We start from the raw sequence: 21,197 nt of genomic DNA, 5'->3' as shown, positions 1-21,197 counted from the left end.
TATATTCAAATACTTCATAGAAAAAATTTATTTATATTACAAAAAAATAAGTTATTTTTTCTTAAAAAAAACAATTTTAGAGCGCAATTAATGTAATTTTTAAGATTTATAATAAAAAAAGAATTTGTTTTTTCTCCGAAGAAAATTATTATTACTTTTATAGCAATTTACAAATTTGTTAATGTGACTATGACTATGAATATATTTTTAATCTTACTTAATCAGAAATGTTGAATACAAACCTGTTAAAAATCCACTTGATTAGTACACATATTGTATTGAAATATTAAAGTAAAATCAATATTACAATCTTGAATTACAAGAAAACTAAATATGATTACAGTGGCTAGTTAATGAACTCTCACATCGAAGAAATATTCATTACAAATGAGAAAATTGAGTGAAAACAATAAGATGAAACTTTCTTGCACACAAGATTTTTACCATATTACATATGCGAAAATATGAGAATAAATAATTATTTTGTTTTAAACTCAAGCTGTCAAATTTATTCACAGAATTGTGAATTCAGGTAAGTTTAAAATAATAATTTAATAAAAAGATATTATTAAATTCCAATTGAATTTGTGTACTTTTACTATTTTCAAATAATTTGTTTAAAATTTTGCAAAGCTTGTAAAAATAGCAAGCAAACAAACACATAATTAAGTTCCCAACTGCTTATAATTTTTAAATTAGTATTGAAATACAGAAAAATATATATTTAAACACTTTACGGTGCAAAAACTTTTTATATTACAAAAAATGGAAATATGTTATTTTTTAATTTAAAAAAAAAAATCGATTTTAGATGGAATTTTTAAGATTTATAATTATAATTATAATTTTTATTGTTTTATATATGTAATTTAAAACAATTTTATATTTCCTTTTTTTCTAAAAAAATCTTCGTTTATTTATGTATACAATGGTAACACTGTTTACAAATCAACTTGCTATGTATTTGTTGCTTTTGCCTTTTAGTTTTCACATAATTTTAACACGGTTCGGTTGATTAGTAGAAGTGTGTTAAAAAATTTATATTTTTTTATGAAAATAATAAAGAAAATTTAAATATTTTTGCATAATAAAAGGGTTGCTTAATATTTGTGTATAAAAATTTAATTGAAAAATCATTTGCAGATAATAAAAAGTGTGTAAGGTTGTGGCAACTTTAGTTCAGTTCGTGCCGGTCGCTGTTTCCCCTTCAGTGGGCCATTCGCTGTGTTTATACAAAATGCTAAAGTGTTAGTGCAATGTTAAATAAAAGTGATGATAAAATAAAGAAGTACAAATGTTATATTTTAAAAGCACGTCTGAAGAAAATAATGGTGTTTGTTAGATATGTATTTTATTATGATTTGTAATTAAATTTAATAATAAATATAGAAGGAAAACAAGAAAAAATTGATTCATAATTAAATATATAAAAAAATTAAAAATATCTGAAAAACTGTAATTAATAAAAAAAATTAATTATGTTTAACATTAACGGAAGGAGAAGTAATGTCTTTAACATCCAATATGTAAGTACATACATTTATTGCTCTTCAGCCAATTACGAGATCTAACACGAAAAAATAGATTTCAATGTTTTCATTTGCTAATTAGCACAACTTTTCGTAACACTTTTAAAACTCAAAATAGCATAATAAAGTCTTCTGACAATAAATTTTCAAAAACTAAGTAAAATTAAGATATATTTTATACATATATATGTATGTAATTTCATTTTCATAATTGCTGCTCTTATTTACACCGCAACTGTCTATTTGTTTCCTGTGTGTATTTATTATATTTCCTTCTCCTCCCATTCGCACATTTTCTATTTCCATATTAACTAACTAATTCAAGTTATTTGCGCATACGCACTGTCCTGCTCTTTCTCATTAACATATACATAAGGAGCTTTTTAGTACACTTAACTTTTCATTTTATTCATTTAGTACCAAATCTAGTTCTCGCGCAATTTTCACACGCTTCGGTCGATTAGTAAAAGTGTCTTAGAAAATCTAAATTTATAATGAAAATAATAGAGAAAATTTAAATATTTTTGCATAAAAATATAATAAAAATGTTTTTTAATTTCTGTGTATAAAAATTTCCTTGAAAATATTAAATGAAATATAGGAAAAAAGTGTGTAAAGTTGTTAGAATTTGTTTAGTTTGTGTGCCGGTCGTTGTTTCCTTTTGATGGGGACGTTCGTTGCGTTTATACAAGGTGTGATTGTGTTAGTGTAAAGTTAGTTAAAATGTAAACGAGCTGAGAAAATAAAGTTCTTTGTAAAAAGTTCTTTATGTGTTATTATTAGTGTTAATGTTAAAATAGCAAAAATGCAAATTTTCATAGAACTATAAACGGAAAGGGAAGTGATAAATAAGTGAGTACATTTCTTATTATGATTTAATTTCTTAATGCGCATTCGAATTTGGTCCTTTTCGCTGTAATTTCCCCTAAAGTTCCAACTTTTATGTTATTGTTTCAATGAAAATAATTCGAAATTTAAAAAAAAAGTTGAATATTATTCTAACTTTAATACAAAATATTATTGGCAATATTGACATTGTTTGAAACAAACTTAATCCATTTCAGTAAGTTAATAGCGCATACACATTATCCCACTCTTTCTCTCTTATTTACATATGTATATATATTAAGCTTTTTTAGAACACTTGACTTTTAGTTTTACTAATTTTGTACCAAATCTAGTTCAGACTCAATTTTCACAATTAGTAGAAGTGTCTTAGAAAATTTATATTTATTCAAGGAAATAATTTAAATATTTTTGCATAAAAGTTAATAAAAATGTTGTTTTATGTCTGTGTATAAAAATTTCCTCGAAAATATTAAAGGAATATTATCGTGGTTGGCGTAAATGTCATACGCCTACGACTGTTTCGTACTAGATTCAAGATAAAATGCAGACTGTTTCTTTAATCTAGTACGAAACTGTCGTAGGCGTATGACGTTTACGCCAACCACGATAAGGGGGAATTTAAGCAAAAAGTGTGCAAACTTGTTTGAATTTGTTTAGTTCGTGTGCTGGTCCGTGTTTCCTTTTGATGGGCCTTTCGTTGCGTTTAACAGAGTGTAATGTTAAGTGGAAATGTTAAAATAAAATATCTCTAATTGAAGAGAAAGCTAAAGTTTTACTAAAGATAAAATATTAATGTAAAAGTTTTTCAAAAATATGAAATATCTTGTAATTAAATTGTTTTAAAAAAAAAATATATTTTTCCGGTTTAATAAATATGCAACTTAAAATAAACAGAAATAAAGGTGTTAAATAAGTAAGCATAGAGAATTATACATAGAGACGAGACACTCTGATTTGTCAAACAAAAATAAAACATATCATATGTTTGATACAAAAACAAAATACATTAACTAGCATGTATTTTATTGTTGCAAGAGTTAGGTTTTTGACAATTCCGTCTCGTCTCTATGTTACCCTATGTAAGTAAGTGCCTATTTAGTTACTTTTTTAATTTTTGATTATGTTAGTATTTCCACCAGTTTCACCATAAAATAGATGAAATTTTAATATTTTAAAAATATGAATTATAAATATTGGTTCTGCTATTTTAAACACATTTGACAATATGACTTAATAGCAGACCGTTTGAATCCCCCCATTAAGTTTTTTACAGATTTATAATTCAAATGTCCTTAAATTGTTTACAATTTGTAAACTTTTAGATCAGTAATCACTGATGTATTCCACTATAAATTGATTATTTTTATAAAATCTAATTTAAATGGTTAAAGGATCACATTCATCTAAGTAATTAATTAAAGATTTCATTAGAATTATTTTCACTTATTAAATATCAAATATCAAAATTAAAATGCATTTTATTATGGATTTTTTACCAATCTCAAATCGAAACATAAATTCATATGCCCCAATCGATATAAACCACTTCAAAAGAGTCCCATTGTACTAACAAAATGTACCTGAAGAAAATGTTTGTTATAATTTTGTCATTGTTTTTTAACATGACAAGAATAATTCTATTAGTTGCAAAAGAAACATGATTTAAAGTCATATATAATGGAGCTTATTTATTTGTCCATTTCTCTAGTTATTGTGGCTTGAACTTGGGAAAAACTAGATTTTTTACTTGTGCTGCTGATAATATGCGATCATTGATATTTCCCACCAAAATTTAATTTCTTCATGAAAAAGTTTTTCAAAAAATCTCCAATAAAATAAATAAAATCATATAACATTTTCAGTTATACAGTATTTTTTATTTAGTATGTACATGACTTCCGGTTAGATACCGATCGCCATGAAATTGATCCAACTTTTTATTATATTCAGCCTAATAGTATGCTTTAGTAAATTGTAAAAAATAACGAATTGTACAGGGTAGTCGTTATAAATAGATACACTTAAAAAACAAATATGTATAGCAGTGTTTATTATTAGACCCCTTTCACACTAGGCAATTTAGTTGCGCAAGTCTCTTGACAAACAACATGCATGTTTCAAAATGGTCCCTTTTTTCTCAAAAGAAAGCTTAGATATTTTCCTTGAAGACTCATTCACACATTTTGCTGTAAAATGGCATAGATTTGTCAGGGCGTATTTTTGGATATTTAATTGATAATGCATATAATTTGTAATAAAAATAATGTCTTTAGTCGTCAATGGACAATATATACATATTGTACCGATAAACAGTGTTTTTCGCAAATAGCAACCACAAGATTTTTTTTAAGTTCTGATCCTAATTTGAATAAAATAAAATTTTGACATTATCATAAAGTTGAGAATTCGGTGGTTAAAGTAGATTTGTAAGCAATTTTAAATATTTCACTACATACAATATGACAGGCATTCCTTTCAAGAGTTTGATTACAAATTGTGTTAAATTCATATCAAAACAAAAGAAATAAATCACTTAATCACATTCCTTAACAAAACTTTAAGATCAAAGGAATTTTCTGTTATTTGATCAGTTTCAAAACAACTTAAACAATAATTTAATTAACTATAAACATTAACACCATTTATTACATTAACCCCCAAATATAAATAAAAGGATAAAGCAAAAAAAGGATCAAACAACATTGTTGTCAAAAATATATACTAAAACATACACAAACATATGTATGTATAGTATATTAAACTATGTCAAGTGAAGAGTTTTAATCCTTTTATACTCGTATCATAACATTTCAACTTTACACCAATGAATGAACTTTATTTACACAAATAATAAAAAAATATGTTGGCACTACGACATAAATTTCTTGCAAAAAAAAAATATTTCAAAAAACTGTGACTAGATAAGATAAAGTTTAAGAAAAACATAAAACCCTTTTTACACGCACATTAAATTACTTATGATGAAAACCATCTCAAGACAATAAGGAAAAACAATCATTACACCAATAACACCAATGATGTAATTTAGATACATGTACTCAACCCCCACTAACGTGTTTGAAAATTTTTTAAACATTTAGCCTAAACATCATTAAGTATGTAAGTAAGTAGCCAACATATGGGTTGACAAATATCCATACAGTACGTACAACTTCTGCTCCTCCCTCCTTTGACTCTGGTCATTTATAAAGCAGCAACAAACAGCCAACCCTTTTTTACCAACACGCACTATAAGTTGATTTAAAAAAAAAATCTTATAAAAAATGAAAAGGGTCAAGTGCTTGTGTTTTTGCCAAGTGTCCAGTTGTTTTAAAACCCCCAAATAAAACTTCTGCAAAAAGCCTTTAGAAAAACAATTTTTTATCCTTAAAATGTTTTGTTTGAAATCTGAGTAAAGTGTTGATTAGTGTCAAATTAAAAGCATTTCATAATAATTTATTAACTGTATTGACAGAACAAAGAAACTACATAGATAATAGATAAATAAATAATAAATTGTATCATGAGAAATTTAATAAAAATTCAATAAAAAAAACTAATTTCAGAAAAAATAAAAAAACGTAGTACTAAGAAAAGGATCTCTACGGGGTAAGGACATCATTAGGGATTGTATTTAATGCTCCGTTAATCCGTTAAAGTTGCTATTGAATATGCCCTCTTGCATTCTGATAATTTCCATCTAACAGATGCATAAGTTGTTTGTCAAATGTTGGTCCAAGCTTGTTTAGGGGTTTTTAATATAAGTAAGTTATTCAATAAAAATTCAATAATGCTATACATTGCATTAACACTTTTAAGAGGTCCGACTAAGTTAATGAAATCAGAATGTATATAACCAAATTTAAATCACTATTATTATCATTGTTTTCTCTAAAGTTGCAATGTTAAGTTAGTACCTTAATAATTCCGTTAAGAACCTAAAATTTCAATTTGTATTAAGTCGGCCTATTAGAAAACTATTTTTTTAATGTATGGCGCGCAGAGAAAACTATTTAGGTTATGATAACCGAATTTATTGCTAATAGATTGATTCAGTCTTAATCAACGATTTTTTCTGTTAAAAATGAAAAATTTTAGTTGGGGTAAAGTGATTTTTTGTTAATAGAATCGAACTTCCAAGCAATGGCCGATATTTTGATTTAAGTTTAGCCTATTCTGTTTTTTCTTTTCTTTAAAGTCTTGTAAGTGAATCTGAATTGTGTATATTTAAATTAAATCTTCTCCCACGAACACTATTTATTCCATTTAAGTAATAAAACATATGAATTAAGTTTCCCTTATATTATTGTATAAAACTTAATTTGTATTGGAACAAATAAATGTTAACTTAAATTTAGAATTAAAACTGAGTTCTTTTAAATTTGTTTTCATTGAATCGTTCGATTAATTGCGATTACAATTGAAATCGATTTGCAATCCCTAGATATTATAAACAATTTTTAAAAGTGTGATACATCCATTAAATTTAAGGAACAAATGGTTAGTTCGGCATTTAATCCTCTAACGGAAAAAGGCTAAATTTAATGCAATAGATTCGAAAACTTTATTCTAATTGAAAATATGTTTAATAACAAATTATTTCATGACACACGATCTTAAATTGTTTCTCATCGTATTTTCAACTAAAATTAGTACTGATGAACATTTCTGTGCGATGAACTTAGTTTTGCAATTATGTAGTATATAAAAAATGTATATGGATATTCGAAATTAATATAAATTTAAATAATATTTTATTTTTAATTAAATATGTACTGCAGCGTTACTGAAAATCGTGTAGTTGCCGGAATGGCATCTCAAAGAAATGTGTCCTGCCCTTGAATCAAAGGTGTGACTATGATGAATTGCCCATATTCTGGTTTTCAATATTTAACTTTATTTCCAACCAACTTTGACCCAGAGATATAATACAGATTAGTCAAAACTGAAGTTTACAAAAATGGTGTATCAGCTGTGCTTCATTTAACTACATCGAAGAAAAATGATAGCCATACAAATTACAAAATGTGTGATGCCACTTTGATACAGTTTAACACTGCCACTGACCGCTTGGTGGCCTTTTCATATCTGCTCACCCAAGGCGAATTTCTACACGGTGGTGGCAGTTCTACAAAAACAACAATTAGTCTTAACAAATACCAAACAGAAATGAAAAATTAAATAAATATGAATTAAAACTTAATATAGTGTAGATAATTGAATAGAGAGAGGCTTAACATATTAACGTAAAAAATAAATATTTTGTTAATAACCATAGAATATGCAGATATTGGAATATAAAGACGAGTTTTGACAGTGGTTAGAACCAATCAAGCGAAAATTCGCCTTGACAGTTCCAGCCAATATAAACAAAAACATGTTGCATGTGGTTTTTGTAAATGTTTTACTTGTTGTGGAATGAATTCGCAATAAATATAAAGGTAGGAATGCGAACTTCCTTATTTCATTAGTATTTAAAATTAACAAATAAAAAACGTTCTTATAAATATAATAACAGCAATATTATTTAGTTTGCGACAAGGCGTATTAATATTGATACCTCTTTGTTTGTGGTATAATTAAATCTAATCTTGTCTTGACGCTTTTATTTTCATTTCTGATTATTTGGCATAATAATGAAAATATGTTTTTATGATTTTACTATATTTATAATTTAAGCGACTTTTAACATTCAACAGTTAGTTATCATCACTTTTCATTGTTTTCATCTCCCTTTTCAGTGTTTTTTTTTTACTCTCACAAAAATAAACATCAACAAAAGGCTGTCAGTTTTTTTTACAATTTAACACACGTGCACTTGTATAAAAGAAATATTGTGGTAAAAATATAAAATTTGTATATTATTTATAAAATATAAATAAATATGGTAAGTAATTAAATAAATCTTAATTAATAACATTTTCGACTAAAAATATATAATTTCATCTCACAGGGCAAACAAAAGAAGACACAAAAGGTGAAGAAACAAAAAAATGCCCAACTGAAACGTTTGCTGAAACCCACCGACTCCCGCATTAAGGATGAGTTGCGTAAAAAACGCAAACTAGTCATAGATCCCACCCAAATCAAAGTCAATCAGGCAACACAACAAAGCTCGGCACTCTTCTTCCAATACAACACCCAACTGGGTCCACCCTATCACATTGTTTTGGATACAAATTTCATTAATTTCAGCATAAAGAACAAACTGGACATCATACAGGGCATGATGGATTGCCTGTATGCCAAATGTATACCCTACATATCGGACTGTGTACGTGCTGAATTGGAAAAACTGGGCAATAAATATAAATTAGCATTGAGAATTATATCTGATCCACGCTTTGAACGTTTACCGTGTTTGCATAAGGGCACCTATGCCGATGACTGCATAGTGGATCGCATTAAGCAGCACAAGTGCTATATAGTGGCAACAAATGATAAGGATTTGAAAAACCGTATACGCAAAATACCCGGTGTACCGATTATGTATGTAGCTGCCCATAAGTATGCTATTGAACGTATGCCGGAAGCGTATGGTGTGAAAGCGTAGTTTTTAGGATACAATGGAATTTCTTTTTTAATATTTAGATTCTGATTGTCCTTTCCTCGTATTATAAGAACTTTTGTTAATGATTAAATTAAAGAAAAATACATGTATTTTAATAATTGAAGTGTATCATTTGGGCAATTGAGGTTGCAAGTAAGCTATATTTGTACTAAGTTGCAAAGTTTTTAGAAATTTCAGGAAATATGAGATCAAAAAAAACGAACTAAAAAGCAAGTCATAAAACAACTAACAGTAAAGCGTTCATAAATGCAGGAACAGTGCATAACTAAAATTTAGAGTTCGAAATAGTATACTTGCCATCATTTCTTTGAGTCAAACGTTTTTTAATGCATATTGCTAGCTGTGATACCGCAAATATATGAAACCATCGCATCATTTAGTTTACTGTTCATCAGTGATGCACAAATTTACTGCATTTACTAACGCATCCAGAGCTATATTCGCCTGTGCAAAATCTTATATTCCCTACACCAAACTATTGGTGCGTTTGTAACTGCAGTAACAGAGCATCACTGCAGTGCAACTAAAGTTTAGCGTTCGAAAAAGCAATGGGAACAATGGGTAATAAGTTACATGGATGAGAAAAAACACCTGTTTGTCCAAAATGTCAAATTTTGACCCCTCTCTAACTCAGAGAGTTCTCTACCGATATTGTTGACAAATTGTGTCTGAATTACTATACAATAGTACTTACCTCCTCCCGATCGAAAGACATCGATTTCAAAAGTTGGTTCACTTGACATGAAATCTCCCTTTTCCATTTTTAACACTGAATAGGAAAAATTAAAAAAAACTCCCGCGGATTTTTTATTCATGACATACTAATAACATACACCTATTACAATCCTCCGTCATTTACTAGAAATTCTGTTTTATTTGTTGTTCAATGTTCCCAACAATTCTACTACGATTTTTTTATTCAACATGTTTGAACTATTCAATTAAAACACTTGAAATCTATTGTAATTTGTTCACATTTTTAATACAATATAAAGACAACAAATTCATTTCATATTAATAATTTTTAAGTTTTTATTTTTCAGATCAGTTGGTGAATTTGATTCAAAGATTTTTTGGGGTGAGTGAATATTTTTATAATTTTATTTTTGTTTTACACAAGTTTTAAATGCGCCAAGTAAATCTTTTTAAACAATGAAACCTGGCCTAGCACAATGCAAATATGCAAAAAAATACAATGTTTACATATAAAGAATACATATTAATTTAAGTTTAAAAAAATAACGCTGAAAACAAAAATTGTTAAAGCAAAAGAAAATAAAAGAAGTTTATGATAAATTATTATGAATGATTTAGAGATAGAAATGAATTTCTTTTTGTGTTGAGTTTTGTTTGTTGATGTTATAAGTAGTGTAGTAAGATGTAGTAGATTAAAGGCAAAACTTAAGAAATAGTATTGATAATATCGTCGATTTTTAAAATCGAACGAATAGTTTCTGTAGCCAAAGAAATAGCCGAAATGCTGACCAAAGCTGGTTGGACTACATTTTCAGCAAAAATGTCGGTAATGGCTCCTTTGCGTACATTAATACCAGCATGCTTTTCACCTTGAGCATGACGATTGCGCAACTCAGTGACAGTGGCAATTGGATTTAAGCCAGCATTTTCAGCCAAGGTGGAGGGAATTACCTCTAAAGCATCGGCAAAAGCACGGAAACAATAAGCATCTACACCCTCTACGGTTTGGGCATAAGCGGCCAACTGTAAAGCCATTTCAATTTCGGGGGCACCGCCACCAACAATTTGAGCGCGCTTCTTAACCAAACAACGCACAACACACAAGGCATCGTGCAAAGAACGGGCAGCCTCTTCCAACACCAATTTGTTGGAACCACGGCAAATGATCGACACGGTGCGTCCAGGATTTTGAATTCCAGTGATCTTGACAAATTTGTTGGTGCCGCTGGCAACCTCTTCAACTAAATCGGCATTAACCAGATTTTCAGCAACAAAATGATCCAAGGAGGCAATGGGACGGCAGTTCAAAGTTTTGCATACGAATTCAATGTCTTCACGTTCGACATCCTTGACCACCAAGCACTTGATTTTGTCCAAGAAATGTTGAGCCAAATCGGAAACGGCATCACTAAGGAAAAATAATGTAATTAATATCGAGTACGTACTTTGTTTTCAAATATAGTTAAACAATTTGAAAGCAACTTACCGCAAAATGGATTTTTGAACCAAAAGTACGTTGCAGCCAGCTTTTTTGATTTGCTTGACAATATTGAGGATGTATGTACGCTCTTCCTTCAAAACACGATCCATGGCGGCATAATCGGAAACAATGACACTGTGGTCCATCTGAAGAAATAAAATTAAATGAAAGTTAAGCAAATTTCTTATATCATCTTACACATTTTAAATTTAACTGTGAACATTTTAAAATTGTACTTTTTAAATAGGATTTTTACATTTGAAAAAGAAATTTTAAAAAATCTTATTTTTATACAAATTTAAAAAAATTTGAATTAGAATAGAAATGTTAAATTTTAGGGGAAAGAACCACTCTGCTTTTAAGAAAAACTTTGTTTCTAATATTTTCAAAGTGAAGAGAAAGGTTTAACTTTTAGGAATTTATCGTATTTCAAATAATATTAAAGAATTAATTTGTGAATTTCTACTCTTAAATTACTACACCTTATTTCAGAAGTTTCCAATTGTATTTCAGAAATTTACATTTCGCTCATTTGCTGCAACAACGTCATAATAAATAATAAAAAAGTCGTTTCGAGAAAAACGACTTTGAATATTTTATATTTTACTATTTCTTAAATAAATTTTCAACATATAATGCGATTTCAGAAATAAAACCTGATTTAAATAGTATATACTAATATCTTTCTAATCTGCATTTAACCCAAATTTTTACTTGTCAAATATACGAGAAAACACTCTCATACAAAAAATAATTTCCTTTTTTTAAAACTGATGAAACTATATGAAAGAAAGGCGCATATTTTGTATTACTCAGTTCAAAACACCCGGATTTTGAGTTATGACGTTGTTGCAGCAAATGAGCAATTTGTATTTCCACAAGAAATTTCTGAAATACAATTGGAAATGTATCATTAACACATAAAACAAATATTCAACTTACATCAGTTTTTGGTGCTGAGATACAGAATTGAATCAAACCAATCTTTGCCTTCTCAATACGCTTAGGAGCGTTAGTACCGGCCGAACGTGAGGTGAACACCAAACCGTCAATTAACTGAGTATCCTCTACAGTTCCGCCCAAACTCTGAATGACTTTGATATTCTTCAAATCGACAGCTCCTTCGCGGCCAAGTTCAGTAACTTTCAAAACAGCATCTACAGCAATGGGAGCCAACAAACTGCTCTGTTGTGAGACAACCTTGGAATTCAAGGAAGTGGAAGCACTCTTAATCAAAGTTTCGCGATCACTCAACTCAATGGGTGTGGACATTTCGTTCAAGATCTGAATGGCTTTGTTCGAGCAACGTTGGAATGAGTCGGAAATGGCGGTGGGATGAATACCTTTGTGCAAAAGTTTTTCACAAGCCTCCAACAAAGCTCCAGCGATGACAACAACAGAAGTGGTACCGTCACCAGCTTCTACATCTTGAGCACGGGAAAGTTCAACCAACATTTTGGCAGCTGGATGTAAAACATTCATTTGTTTCAAAATGGTGGCACCGTCATTGGTGATGGATACCTCACCGTTGGCGGCTTGGATCATTTTGTCCATACCGCGGGGTCCCAAACTGGTGCGAATGGCATCGGAAACAGCTGCAAGTTTTAAAAGAAAAAAAATGTTTTTGAACAGATGTTTTTACAGAGACAAAGCAGCGTCTGCTTTAACTAATTTATGACGTCATAATGATTAATACAATTTTGTTTGAGGAAAAATATAAATTCTTCTAAAAGAAATTTTAAACAATTTAAGTTTTTCCAACAATTTGATTTAAGTTTTTTATTTTTTTTTTATAAATTTGCTAATTTTTAATCACATGAGTCATTTTTTCGTCAGGCACATGTAGAATTTTCGAGAGTGACACTCTTTTTATTCTTCTTCTGTTTCACTCATTTGTAACCGACAGCCGGCTAAACCTCTAACAAGAAGCCGCCTTTGTTTTTTTTTGTATCTTGCATTTCAACAACTGCTCATGAAAACCAAGTTTTTCTTGGAAAACTAACACAATTTCTACAAATTTTCACATTTATCTTTGAATTTATTTAACAAATTAGTAGTTGCGTTAATTAAAGTTTAACTTTATGTTTAAATTTTTTTGCAATATACTTTTATTTCTAACCTTTGGCTGCCTGTATATTCGATAGACGAACATCGGTTGGTTTAGATTTATCTTTAAAGGCTTGGCTTTTGGGTTTCATTGCAACGTTTCCTGCTTTTGGAGCCATTGTTTTGTTAATTTTCTGTTTAATCACTTGTTTTTAATATTCCTTTAATTTAATTAATGGATTTCTTGCGATTAATTTGCTTAAATTCTCACAGAAAAAATTACTGTTGCTGAGAAAATTCACTGAATTTCTGCGGCACTGTATTACCGACGTTTGACAACCATTGTCAATTTGGTGCAAAACTAGTTTAGGAAGTGTTTGGTACGAGATGTTATTGCCAGATCAGTGTGATTTTTATAATTCAAGCGATTTTAAGGAGCTCAATAGAGTAACATTTTAAAACACAACTAGGGTTTTTATAAGTCGATTGTTCAATTTAAAGCCCCATTTTCTCAATCTCAGGTTATTTTTTTACAGTGACGATATACTGACAGTTCTCATATAAAAATTATTATATGTAATTGGAAGTTTATTTTGAAAAACATTCAAATATTTGCAACAAAATATGCACATGTAATATGAATGGAATAATTTTCAAAATAGGAAAAAAATGGAGTGATTTTCAAAACTTGCGCAGGACAAAAGATAATACTACCTATGTTTTCCCAAATGACCTATTCGTTCAATATAAAATGGAGGGATTTTCAAAACTTGCGCAGGACAAAAGATAATACTACCTATGTTTTCCCAAATGACCTATTCGTTCAATATAAACTCTAAAAGGCGTTTGTAAATTTTTTTAAATTCGAACATTTTAGCGGAGAAAACGGGTGAAAACTTTGTTTTGGTATGAAACCCGAAGCCCTGATATTAATACAAAATAATTCATAATTTAAATAATAATCAATTAGAATTGTTAACTATAAATGGTTTATATTCTAAAAAAAAATTAAAAAATATTCAGGTTGAAATTTCCCTTATCATTAAAATAGCGTTACCGAAATAGCTGCTAATATCGTTAAGCTATAATTACCGAAATATCTGCAATTAACGGTACCGAAATATTCATAATTAGCGCTACCGTTACCTTTTAACCAGTTTAAATCGGTTGTTGTTGTTGCTGGATTGACAGCCCTTGGCCCAAGATCTTCCCGCACGTAGAAGCGGCTGTAGTGGGAATGTTTTAAATCGGTAGTTAACCGTGCTATATTTGGAAATAATGATAGCGATAAGGATATCATAATTTCATGAAAAACAGGAAAGATTATCATATATGGTAATTCATATTACTTAGATATAGGTTATTATATTGTTTGATTTATTAGAAACATTTTAAATCAATATTTTCAAGATTTAAGAGACAATTTTTATACAAATTTCCATTCATTAATTTTCATATGAGGTTACAAAAACTCGGCCAACTACCCATTTTAAGCGTTTTTTTTATTTTAGATCCGGCATCATTTTATCATGTCCAACTGTCAAAAAAATTCACATGCCATTTTTTTATTCCCATTAGAATTTTGTGTGTGTGTGTTCCTCTTTTCATGTTGCGGTTGTTAGAGGAAAAAATTCTTAGACAATTTTTGATTTTCTAATTTAAATTACATAAATTTACGATTTCGGTGAATTAGAAATTGAAGACATTAATAAACTACACATCGAATTATTTATAAATTCTTGGTTGATATAAAAATTTAAGCAATATTTCACATACAAAACGGACAAGACATTACAAAAGGCAGCCATAAAAAGGTTAGTAAAGCTTACTGAGACTTTTCGCACAAACGAAGAAGTGATAAAAAATCGATTTTTTTTTGTTATGAATGAATTGATAATTTTAAGATGATTGTGTGAAATATAATTAAAAATTGTTTTCATCGCTTAGAACTGATCATAAGGGAATTGGAGAGAAAAACACAAAAATACAAAAGAAAAGATGTCAACAACATATAAATTTGGTTCTGTAAAATTGACAAAATGGCAGTTGGCCTTGTTGGTGGGAACACCTCTAGCCATTGGCATGGGTGTATATGTGTACAAAAAGATGAATACCGTAACAGAAACAGACGGAGGAGATAAAACAAAAAAATCTTCGAAATCCAAGCAATCATTGGAATCGAGTAAACAGTCATTATCCATAGATGGCACTAGCGAAGATAAGGAATTGGAGAAGAAGAAAAAGAATGTGGAATTGGAGAACGAGAAATTGTCTCCCATTAAAGAGGCCACGATGTTTAAGACTGAGGGCAATATATGCTATCGCAATGGCAAATTTGATGAAGCCATTAGTTTCTACGATAAGGCCATTGATAAGTGCCCCAAAGAGAATAAAACCGACTTAGCCATTTTCTATCAGAACAGAGCAGCTTCATATGAAATGTTACGTAAATGGCCCAAAGTCAAAGAAGATTGTTCTAAATCTTTGGAATGTAATCCACGTTATGCAAAGGCCTATTTCCGAAGGGCCAAGGCCTTTGAGGCCACCAATGAAATGTCAGAATGTTTGGATGATGTAACGGCTACTTGTATTTTAGAAATGTTTCAAAACAACAATACTATTATGTATGCAGATCGTATACTAAAACAGACGGGACGCGAAGACGCCGAAAAGGGTATGAAAGATAAGTTGCCACTATTACCCTCAAGAAGTTTCATTACCACTTATTTGCGCTCTTTTGTGGCTGATCCTTTGCAAACTATGCGTTTGCCTGAGTCAGAGTTAGCACAAGATAAGTTACATGGTTTTGCTCGTGCCAAGCAGGCATTGGATGAGCAAAAGTATGATGAAATTATTGCGGCATGCACTGAAGAGTTGGAATCTTCTGAATCGGAATCACAATATAAGACAGAGGCTCTTTTGTTGAGAGGTACCTTCCATTTGTTATCGGGTTCATTCAATGAAGCCAAACAGGATTTGGATGCCGTTATAAATAATGGTAAGTCGAAGAAATAGGGAATGTTAGTTACGATTTGTATTATTAAGTACAATTAAATTCGTTTAACATTTCACCGAAAAATATAATTAACAAACTATTTAAAATATTCTTTATTAATAAAATTATTACCCAAAAATTGCCATTTTTAGATGATGCTGATACCAAATATAAATGTTTTGCCTTAATTAGACGTGCTTCGTACTTTATACAATTAGAACAAAAAGATTTAGGTCTAGATGACTTCGCTCAAGCCCAAAAACTTGACCCCGAAAATCCCGACCTCTATCATCAAAGAGCTCAAATATACATTTTACTCGACCAGCTACACGAAGCTCTGCAGGAATTCGAGAAGGCTGTAAAACTGGCACCTCACAATGCCATGGCATTTGTACAGAAATGTTATGCTGAATATCGTTTGGCTTTGATGTCGCAGGATCAAATGCGTCTAATGATGGTGATGAATGAATTTAAAAATGCCGTCGAGAAATTCCCCGATTGTGTGGAATGCTATAGTTTAATGGCACAAGTATTAAGTGATCAACAGCAATTCCAGCAAGCCGATCAGTTCTATGAAAAAGCCATTAAAATGGCACCAGAAAATGCATCACTTCTGGTACATCGCGGCATAATGACTCTACAGTGGGTGGGTGATATTGAAAAAGCTGTGGGCCTAATGCAGAAATCTATTGAAGTAGATGATAAATGTGAACTGGCCTACGAAACTTTGGGTACAATCGAAGTGCAACGTGCCAATTTGGATAGAGCGGTGGATTTGTTTGAAAAGGCGATTAAATTGGCAAAAAGTCAAGCTGAAATGTGTCATTTATATGCTTTGCGTAATGCTGCTGTGGCACAAATCAATGTTACACGTAAACTGGGTATTGATATGTCGACGATATCGGCTTTGGCGCAAGCGGGTATTATGCCACCACAAGCTGCAGCTAATTGAAAAATTTAAGTTAACTTTATATTCTAATACTACAACTTTAAAATCTTTATTATTTCTTATTCTTTCTTTGACCTTATTCTTTTATTACATAATTGATAATTTTTTTTATCAAATATTTTTTAGTTTTTTATATAAATTAAAGACATTTAACCACAAGCACCACAGCCATTTTTACTTATACTTCTAACGCGAACAAGAAATACGTTTTTCAAGAAATTTAAATAATTGTTTTAATTTATCAAGAATTTAACACTTTTGAAAGAATATGAAGTATGCAATTAAACATTATTGAATTTATGCAACAAAAGTAAACAACAATTTTGTTAATTATCAAATTATGTTTTTGACTATTTTTACTAATTTAGTAATAAAATCAGTAACAATTTATTTAACTTGCACATACATTCAGTCATTATCCGCTGCATTGCATTGTATTTAATGAAAAAAAAAATATATTTTTAATTTTTGTTAAAATTTTTTGTTTTCTTTATATAAAAACTACAAATAAACTGATATACAAAAAATCCACCCTTGTCGCATTTTACGCCTACGACAATTTCGTATTAGATTAAAGAATTAGTTTGCATTTTATCGTTAATCTAGTACGAAACTGTCGTAGGGGTAAAACGTTTACGCCAACCACGATAAGGTTGATTATATTTTATTATTTCAATTTATCACCCCCTTTCTTTATATCGAACATATACCCCGCCAATTTTAAAAGATTTTTTATTTTATATTTCGTTATTAACAAATTCTTAGTTTTTATTTCACAGTTCTGTAAAATATACAACAAAAATATCTAAAACAAAATGAAATAAAACAAATAATATTGTTAAACAATTTAGACCAAAATAACCAAATAATTTAAATAAAAAGATAATTAAAATAACGTTCTGTTTGTTTATATTATCGACTTTTTATGGGTAAAATTGATAAAATTGTTGTGAAAATATTTGACTTTCTCATAATGAAATCCGTGTGCTGGAAATTAATTTTTTAGCTATGATTTCTTCGGTAACTTTATAGAAATAGTTTCACAATATATTGTAACAACTAAAATTTACGTTTACAAAATTTGACTAATAAAATAACTGCACATAAGACGACATTTAATGTAAGTATCTCAATGACAATAGATTTATTGACAACTCCAAATTACATACACATACATAATATATAGACTAATATTTTTAAGTTATTCCCTTTCCCATCCTTTCTTTGGATTAGGTTCATTCCATGACTGAATCTCACCAGTTCCCCATATACAATAAAATACAGCACTTGTGCAAAGAATAAAGCCGCCAACCCAAAACACTAGACGCCATTCCTGAATAGTTGTCTGAAAATAAATACATTTTTCAGAACTTCCTTTAACAAAAGCCTATAAGTTCGCTTAAAAACTTACATTTGGTGTCATCAAGCCCACAGAATACGGCGCTATAATTCCCGCAAACGCACCGAATCCGTTTGTAATTGCCATCAAGGTACCTGCGTAGTTCGGACTCAAATCATTTGGCGTAAGCCTGACACCTGCATAATAGAAACCCATTGTACCCAAGCACAAGCAAAAATGTGTTATAACTTCCAACTCATTACAACCGGCATATGAAGCCAGAATAGCAAACAGAGCGGGTCCAAACGCTCCTGCAGTAGTCATAATCTTTCTTACTACTGTTATGGACAAATATTCATTTTTTATTAAAGCGTCAGATACAATTCCAGCAATTATTGAAATAATCCACATTAGAGCAAACGGCAAAGAAGAGAAGAGTGCATTCTTTTTGATGGGTATTTGCATGACGTCATTAAGGTATTTTGGCAAATCTGTAACGAGTATATAAAATGCCCAATCGTGTCCGACTTGACCAACTAGCAGGGCATACATAGGCATGCTAGTGAAAATTTCTTTCCAGGGTGTTGCACCAAGATCTCTTCGGCGTGTTATAGATCCCATTTCCTGTGTTAAATATTCCTTTTCACTGGGTTTAATAAAGGGATGTGAGGCCGGATCACTAAAGCAAAGTAAAGTCTTCGGAAATTTAAAATATTAAAAAAAGGATCACCTTTAATTGCGTATTGATAGATTTTTTTTTCTAAAATTGTGATTTTTTAAATGTTTCTCCACATAATTTATGATAACTCAAAAACGGTTAGTCCGATATTATTGAAGTAAACTTAAAAAAGTTTAAATTTACATAACCAGTATTATAATAACAAAACAACAAAAAAAATCAGGAAACATCGAAGTTTAGCTTAAAAAAGTGCAAACAATCACTAAAAAGCTAATATTGTAAAGTTATTTCTGCTGTTAGGGCTCGAAAAATTAAAATATTTTCCTTCTTACTTACAAAAAATATAAACCAAAGGAACGCTAGCCAGCCAAATGTATAAAACACCGAGGCCCAACCACTTCTGGCCAATAAAAATCCAGACAGTAAATTGCCGATAATTGTACCCATTAGTCCACCACCTAATATAGCAGCACCTGTTACACCTCTCTCATTTTTCGGCACCCAATGAGCAATTAAAGCGCTTAACGCCGGATATGTTGTTCCCTGTCCCAACCCCATTAAAATACGAGTTACAATTAAACCTACATGACCGGTATAGTCAATAGCCAATGGTGTTAGTAGGGTAAAGATTGTAGTAAATAGGAGACCCAAACTTAAAACCCATTTAGCGCCGAATATTTTAGCCAATTCACCTCCGGGCACATGGGTGATTACGTAGCCAATATAAAAAGAGCTTAAAATAAATCCTTGCATTGGCTGCGACCAATCATGTGTACCGGAAAGTGGCTGTAAAGACAGATTTAAAATTTAATAAAGAAAATTGTATGTACTTATGTATATTACACATGCTCTTGTTGCATAAAAACTATTTTTCATTAGTTCGAACTAAGTTCTTTGTATTTCAATGGCATGTCTAATGAATATATGATGTATCATTTTATGTTTTATAATAGTCTCTTACATTCCCATCATCTTCAAATAGATTTTCTGATACGGGACAATGAGTTTCAGAAACTTTTTCATCAGTATAATTTCGAGGTAAAACCAAGGCTGGTATAACCATTGACAAACAAATTCGCATTGTGTAGGCATTTACAGCGGCAAAGAACCCCATCACCGCCAGAATAACGCGTTCAGGTATAAATATATCTATTACGAGCAAAGAATATCATGCCAGTCATTAAATAACAGCCTCCACTTACATTTTGATATCTTAACACCCCATTCTGGCTGCGGTTTTTGTATATAAACGGATGTATCTGCCATAACGCTATATAAATCAAAATTTACTATTAAATAATTTTCAGTTAATTTTTAATATTGATATGGAATAATTTATTTTACAAAAATTTTCATAAATGACATTTTATTTCGAATGTTTGATTTCAATTTCATTTGTTTTCCATTTCAAAAACGTTTATCAACCTTTATTATGAAAAACTCAAAAATTTTTAAAACTTTCCAAATACTGCGTTTTAAGGGAAAACAAGGTAAATTTGTGATCACTCATATTTCATACAAAAAATCGAATTTTATTATGAAAAACTCAAAAATTGTTAAATCGTTAATAACTTTGTAAATACTGCTTTTTAAGGGAAAACAAGCTCAATCTGTGATCACTCATATTTCATACAAAAAATCGAAATTTTTAAATCGTTAATAACTTTGTAAATACTGCGTTTTAAGGGCAAACAAGGTAAATTTGTGATCACTCATATTTCATACCAAAAATCGCATTTTACTATGAAAAACTCAAAAATTGTTAAATCGTTAATAACTTTGTAAATACTGCGTTTTAAGGGAAAACAAGCTCAATCTGTGATCACTCATATTTCATACAAAAAATCGAAATTTTTAAATCGTTAATAACTTTGTAAATACTGCGTTTTAAGGGAAAACAAGGTAAATTTGTGATCACTCATATTTCATACCAAAAATCGCATTTTACTATGAAAAACTCAAAAATTGTAAAATCGTTAATAACTTGTAAATACTGCTTTTTAAGCGAAAACAAGCTCAATCTGTGATCACTCAAATTACATACCAAAATTCGAATTTTATTAT

General features: G+C 30.0%; 4 protein-coding genes across 4 annotated transcripts; 2 read left to right on the top strand and 2 right to left on the bottom strand.

Moving 5' to 3' along the window:
- Window positions 1-8,138: 8,138 nt before the first annotated feature.
- On the top strand, window positions 8,139-9,047 carry Bka (FCF1 rRNA-processing protein Bka). Its single transcript, XM_065499842.1, has 2 exons — window positions 8,139-8,265; window positions 8,332-9,047. The coding sequence occupies exons 1-2, from the start codon at window positions 8,263-8,265 to the stop codon at window positions 8,929-8,931; spliced, it is 603 nt and encodes a 200-aa protein (XP_065355914.1). The 5' UTR covers window positions 8,139-8,262; the 3' UTR covers window positions 8,932-9,047.
- A 1,280-nt stretch (window positions 9,048-10,327) lies between these two features.
- On the bottom strand, window positions 10,328-13,499 carry CCT4 (chaperonin containing TCP1 subunit 4). The gene is made up of 4 exons (XM_065501647.1): window positions 13,245-13,499; window positions 12,068-12,720; window positions 11,132-11,271; window positions 10,328-11,053 (listed from the first exon to the last, which is right to left on the bottom strand). The coding sequence occupies exons 1-4, from the start codon at window positions 13,348-13,350 to the stop codon at window positions 10,351-10,353; spliced, it is 1,602 nt and encodes a 533-aa protein (XP_065357719.1). The 5' UTR covers window positions 13,351-13,499; the 3' UTR covers window positions 10,328-10,350.
- A 1,257-nt stretch (window positions 13,500-14,756) lies between these two features.
- Tom70 (translocase of outer membrane 70) lies at window positions 14,757-18,010 on the top strand. The gene is made up of 3 exons (XM_065499416.1): window positions 14,757-14,985; window positions 15,119-16,169; window positions 16,319-18,010. Exons 2-3 carry the CDS (start codon window positions 15,170-15,172, stop codon window positions 17,116-17,118), a joined length of 1,800 nt encoding a protein of 599 aa, XP_065355488.1. The 5' UTR covers window positions 14,757-14,985; window positions 15,119-15,169; the 3' UTR covers window positions 17,119-18,010.
- A 20-nt stretch (window positions 18,011-18,030) lies between these two features.
- On the bottom strand, window positions 18,031-20,508 carry LOC135949954 (putative inorganic phosphate cotransporter). Its single transcript, XM_065499415.1, has 5 exons — window positions 20,336-20,508; window positions 20,095-20,282; window positions 19,470-19,919; window positions 18,527-19,150; window positions 18,031-18,460 (listed from the first exon to the last, which is right to left on the bottom strand). Exons 1-5 carry the CDS (start codon window positions 20,397-20,399, stop codon window positions 18,317-18,319), a joined length of 1,470 nt encoding a protein of 489 aa, XP_065355487.1. The 5' UTR covers window positions 20,400-20,508; the 3' UTR covers window positions 18,031-18,316.
- Between the last annotated feature and the right edge of the window lie 689 nt (window positions 20,509-21,197).

The sequence above is a fragment of the Calliphora vicina genome, chromosome 2 (genome assembly GCF_958450345.1).
Source record: "Calliphora vicina chromosome 2, idCalVici1.1, whole genome shotgun sequence".
NCBI classification, from domain to species: Eukaryota; Metazoa; Arthropoda; class Insecta; order Diptera; family Calliphoridae; genus Calliphora; species Calliphora vicina.
This window is presented reverse-complemented; position numbering and strand designations above follow the sequence as displayed.

What these genes read in the sequence shown, in the direction of transcription:
- LOC135949954 (XM_065499415.1), bottom strand. Translation starts at nt 20,399, where the DNA reads ATGGCAGATACATCCGTTTATATACAAAAACCGCAGCCAGAATGGGGT. An exon ending in TCCTTTGGTTTATATTTTTT is followed by an intron (nt 19,151 to 19,469) that starts GTAAGTAAGAAG and finishes AAATTTCCGAAG; the next exon opens with ACTTTACTTTGCTTTAGTGA. An exon ending in TGGGCTTGATGACACCAAAT is followed by an intron (nt 18,461 to 18,526) that starts GTAAGTTTTTAA and finishes ATTTATTTTCAG; the next exon opens with ACAACTATTCAGGAATGGCG.
- Tom70 (XM_065499416.1), top strand. Translation starts at nt 15,170, where the DNA reads ATGTCAACAACATATAAATTTGGTTCTGTAAAATTGACAAAATGGCAG. An exon ending in GGATGCCGTTATAAATAATG is followed by an intron (nt 16,170 to 16,318) that starts GTAAGTCGAAGA and finishes TGCCATTTTTAG; the next exon opens with ATGATGCTGATACCAAATAT.
- CCT4 (XM_065501647.1), bottom strand. Translation starts at nt 13,350, where the DNA reads ATGGCTCCAAAAGCAGGAAACGTTGCAATGAAACCCAAAAGCCAAGCC. An exon ending in GAATATACAGGCAGCCAAAG is followed by an intron (nt 12,721 to 13,244) that starts GTTAGAAATAAA and finishes TAAAACTTGCAG; the next exon opens with CTGTTTCCGATGCCATTCGC. An exon ending in GTTCAAAAATCCATTTTGCG is followed by an intron (nt 11,054 to 11,131) that starts GTAAGTTGCTTT and finishes ATTTTTCCTTAG; the next exon opens with TGATGCCGTTTCCGATTTGG.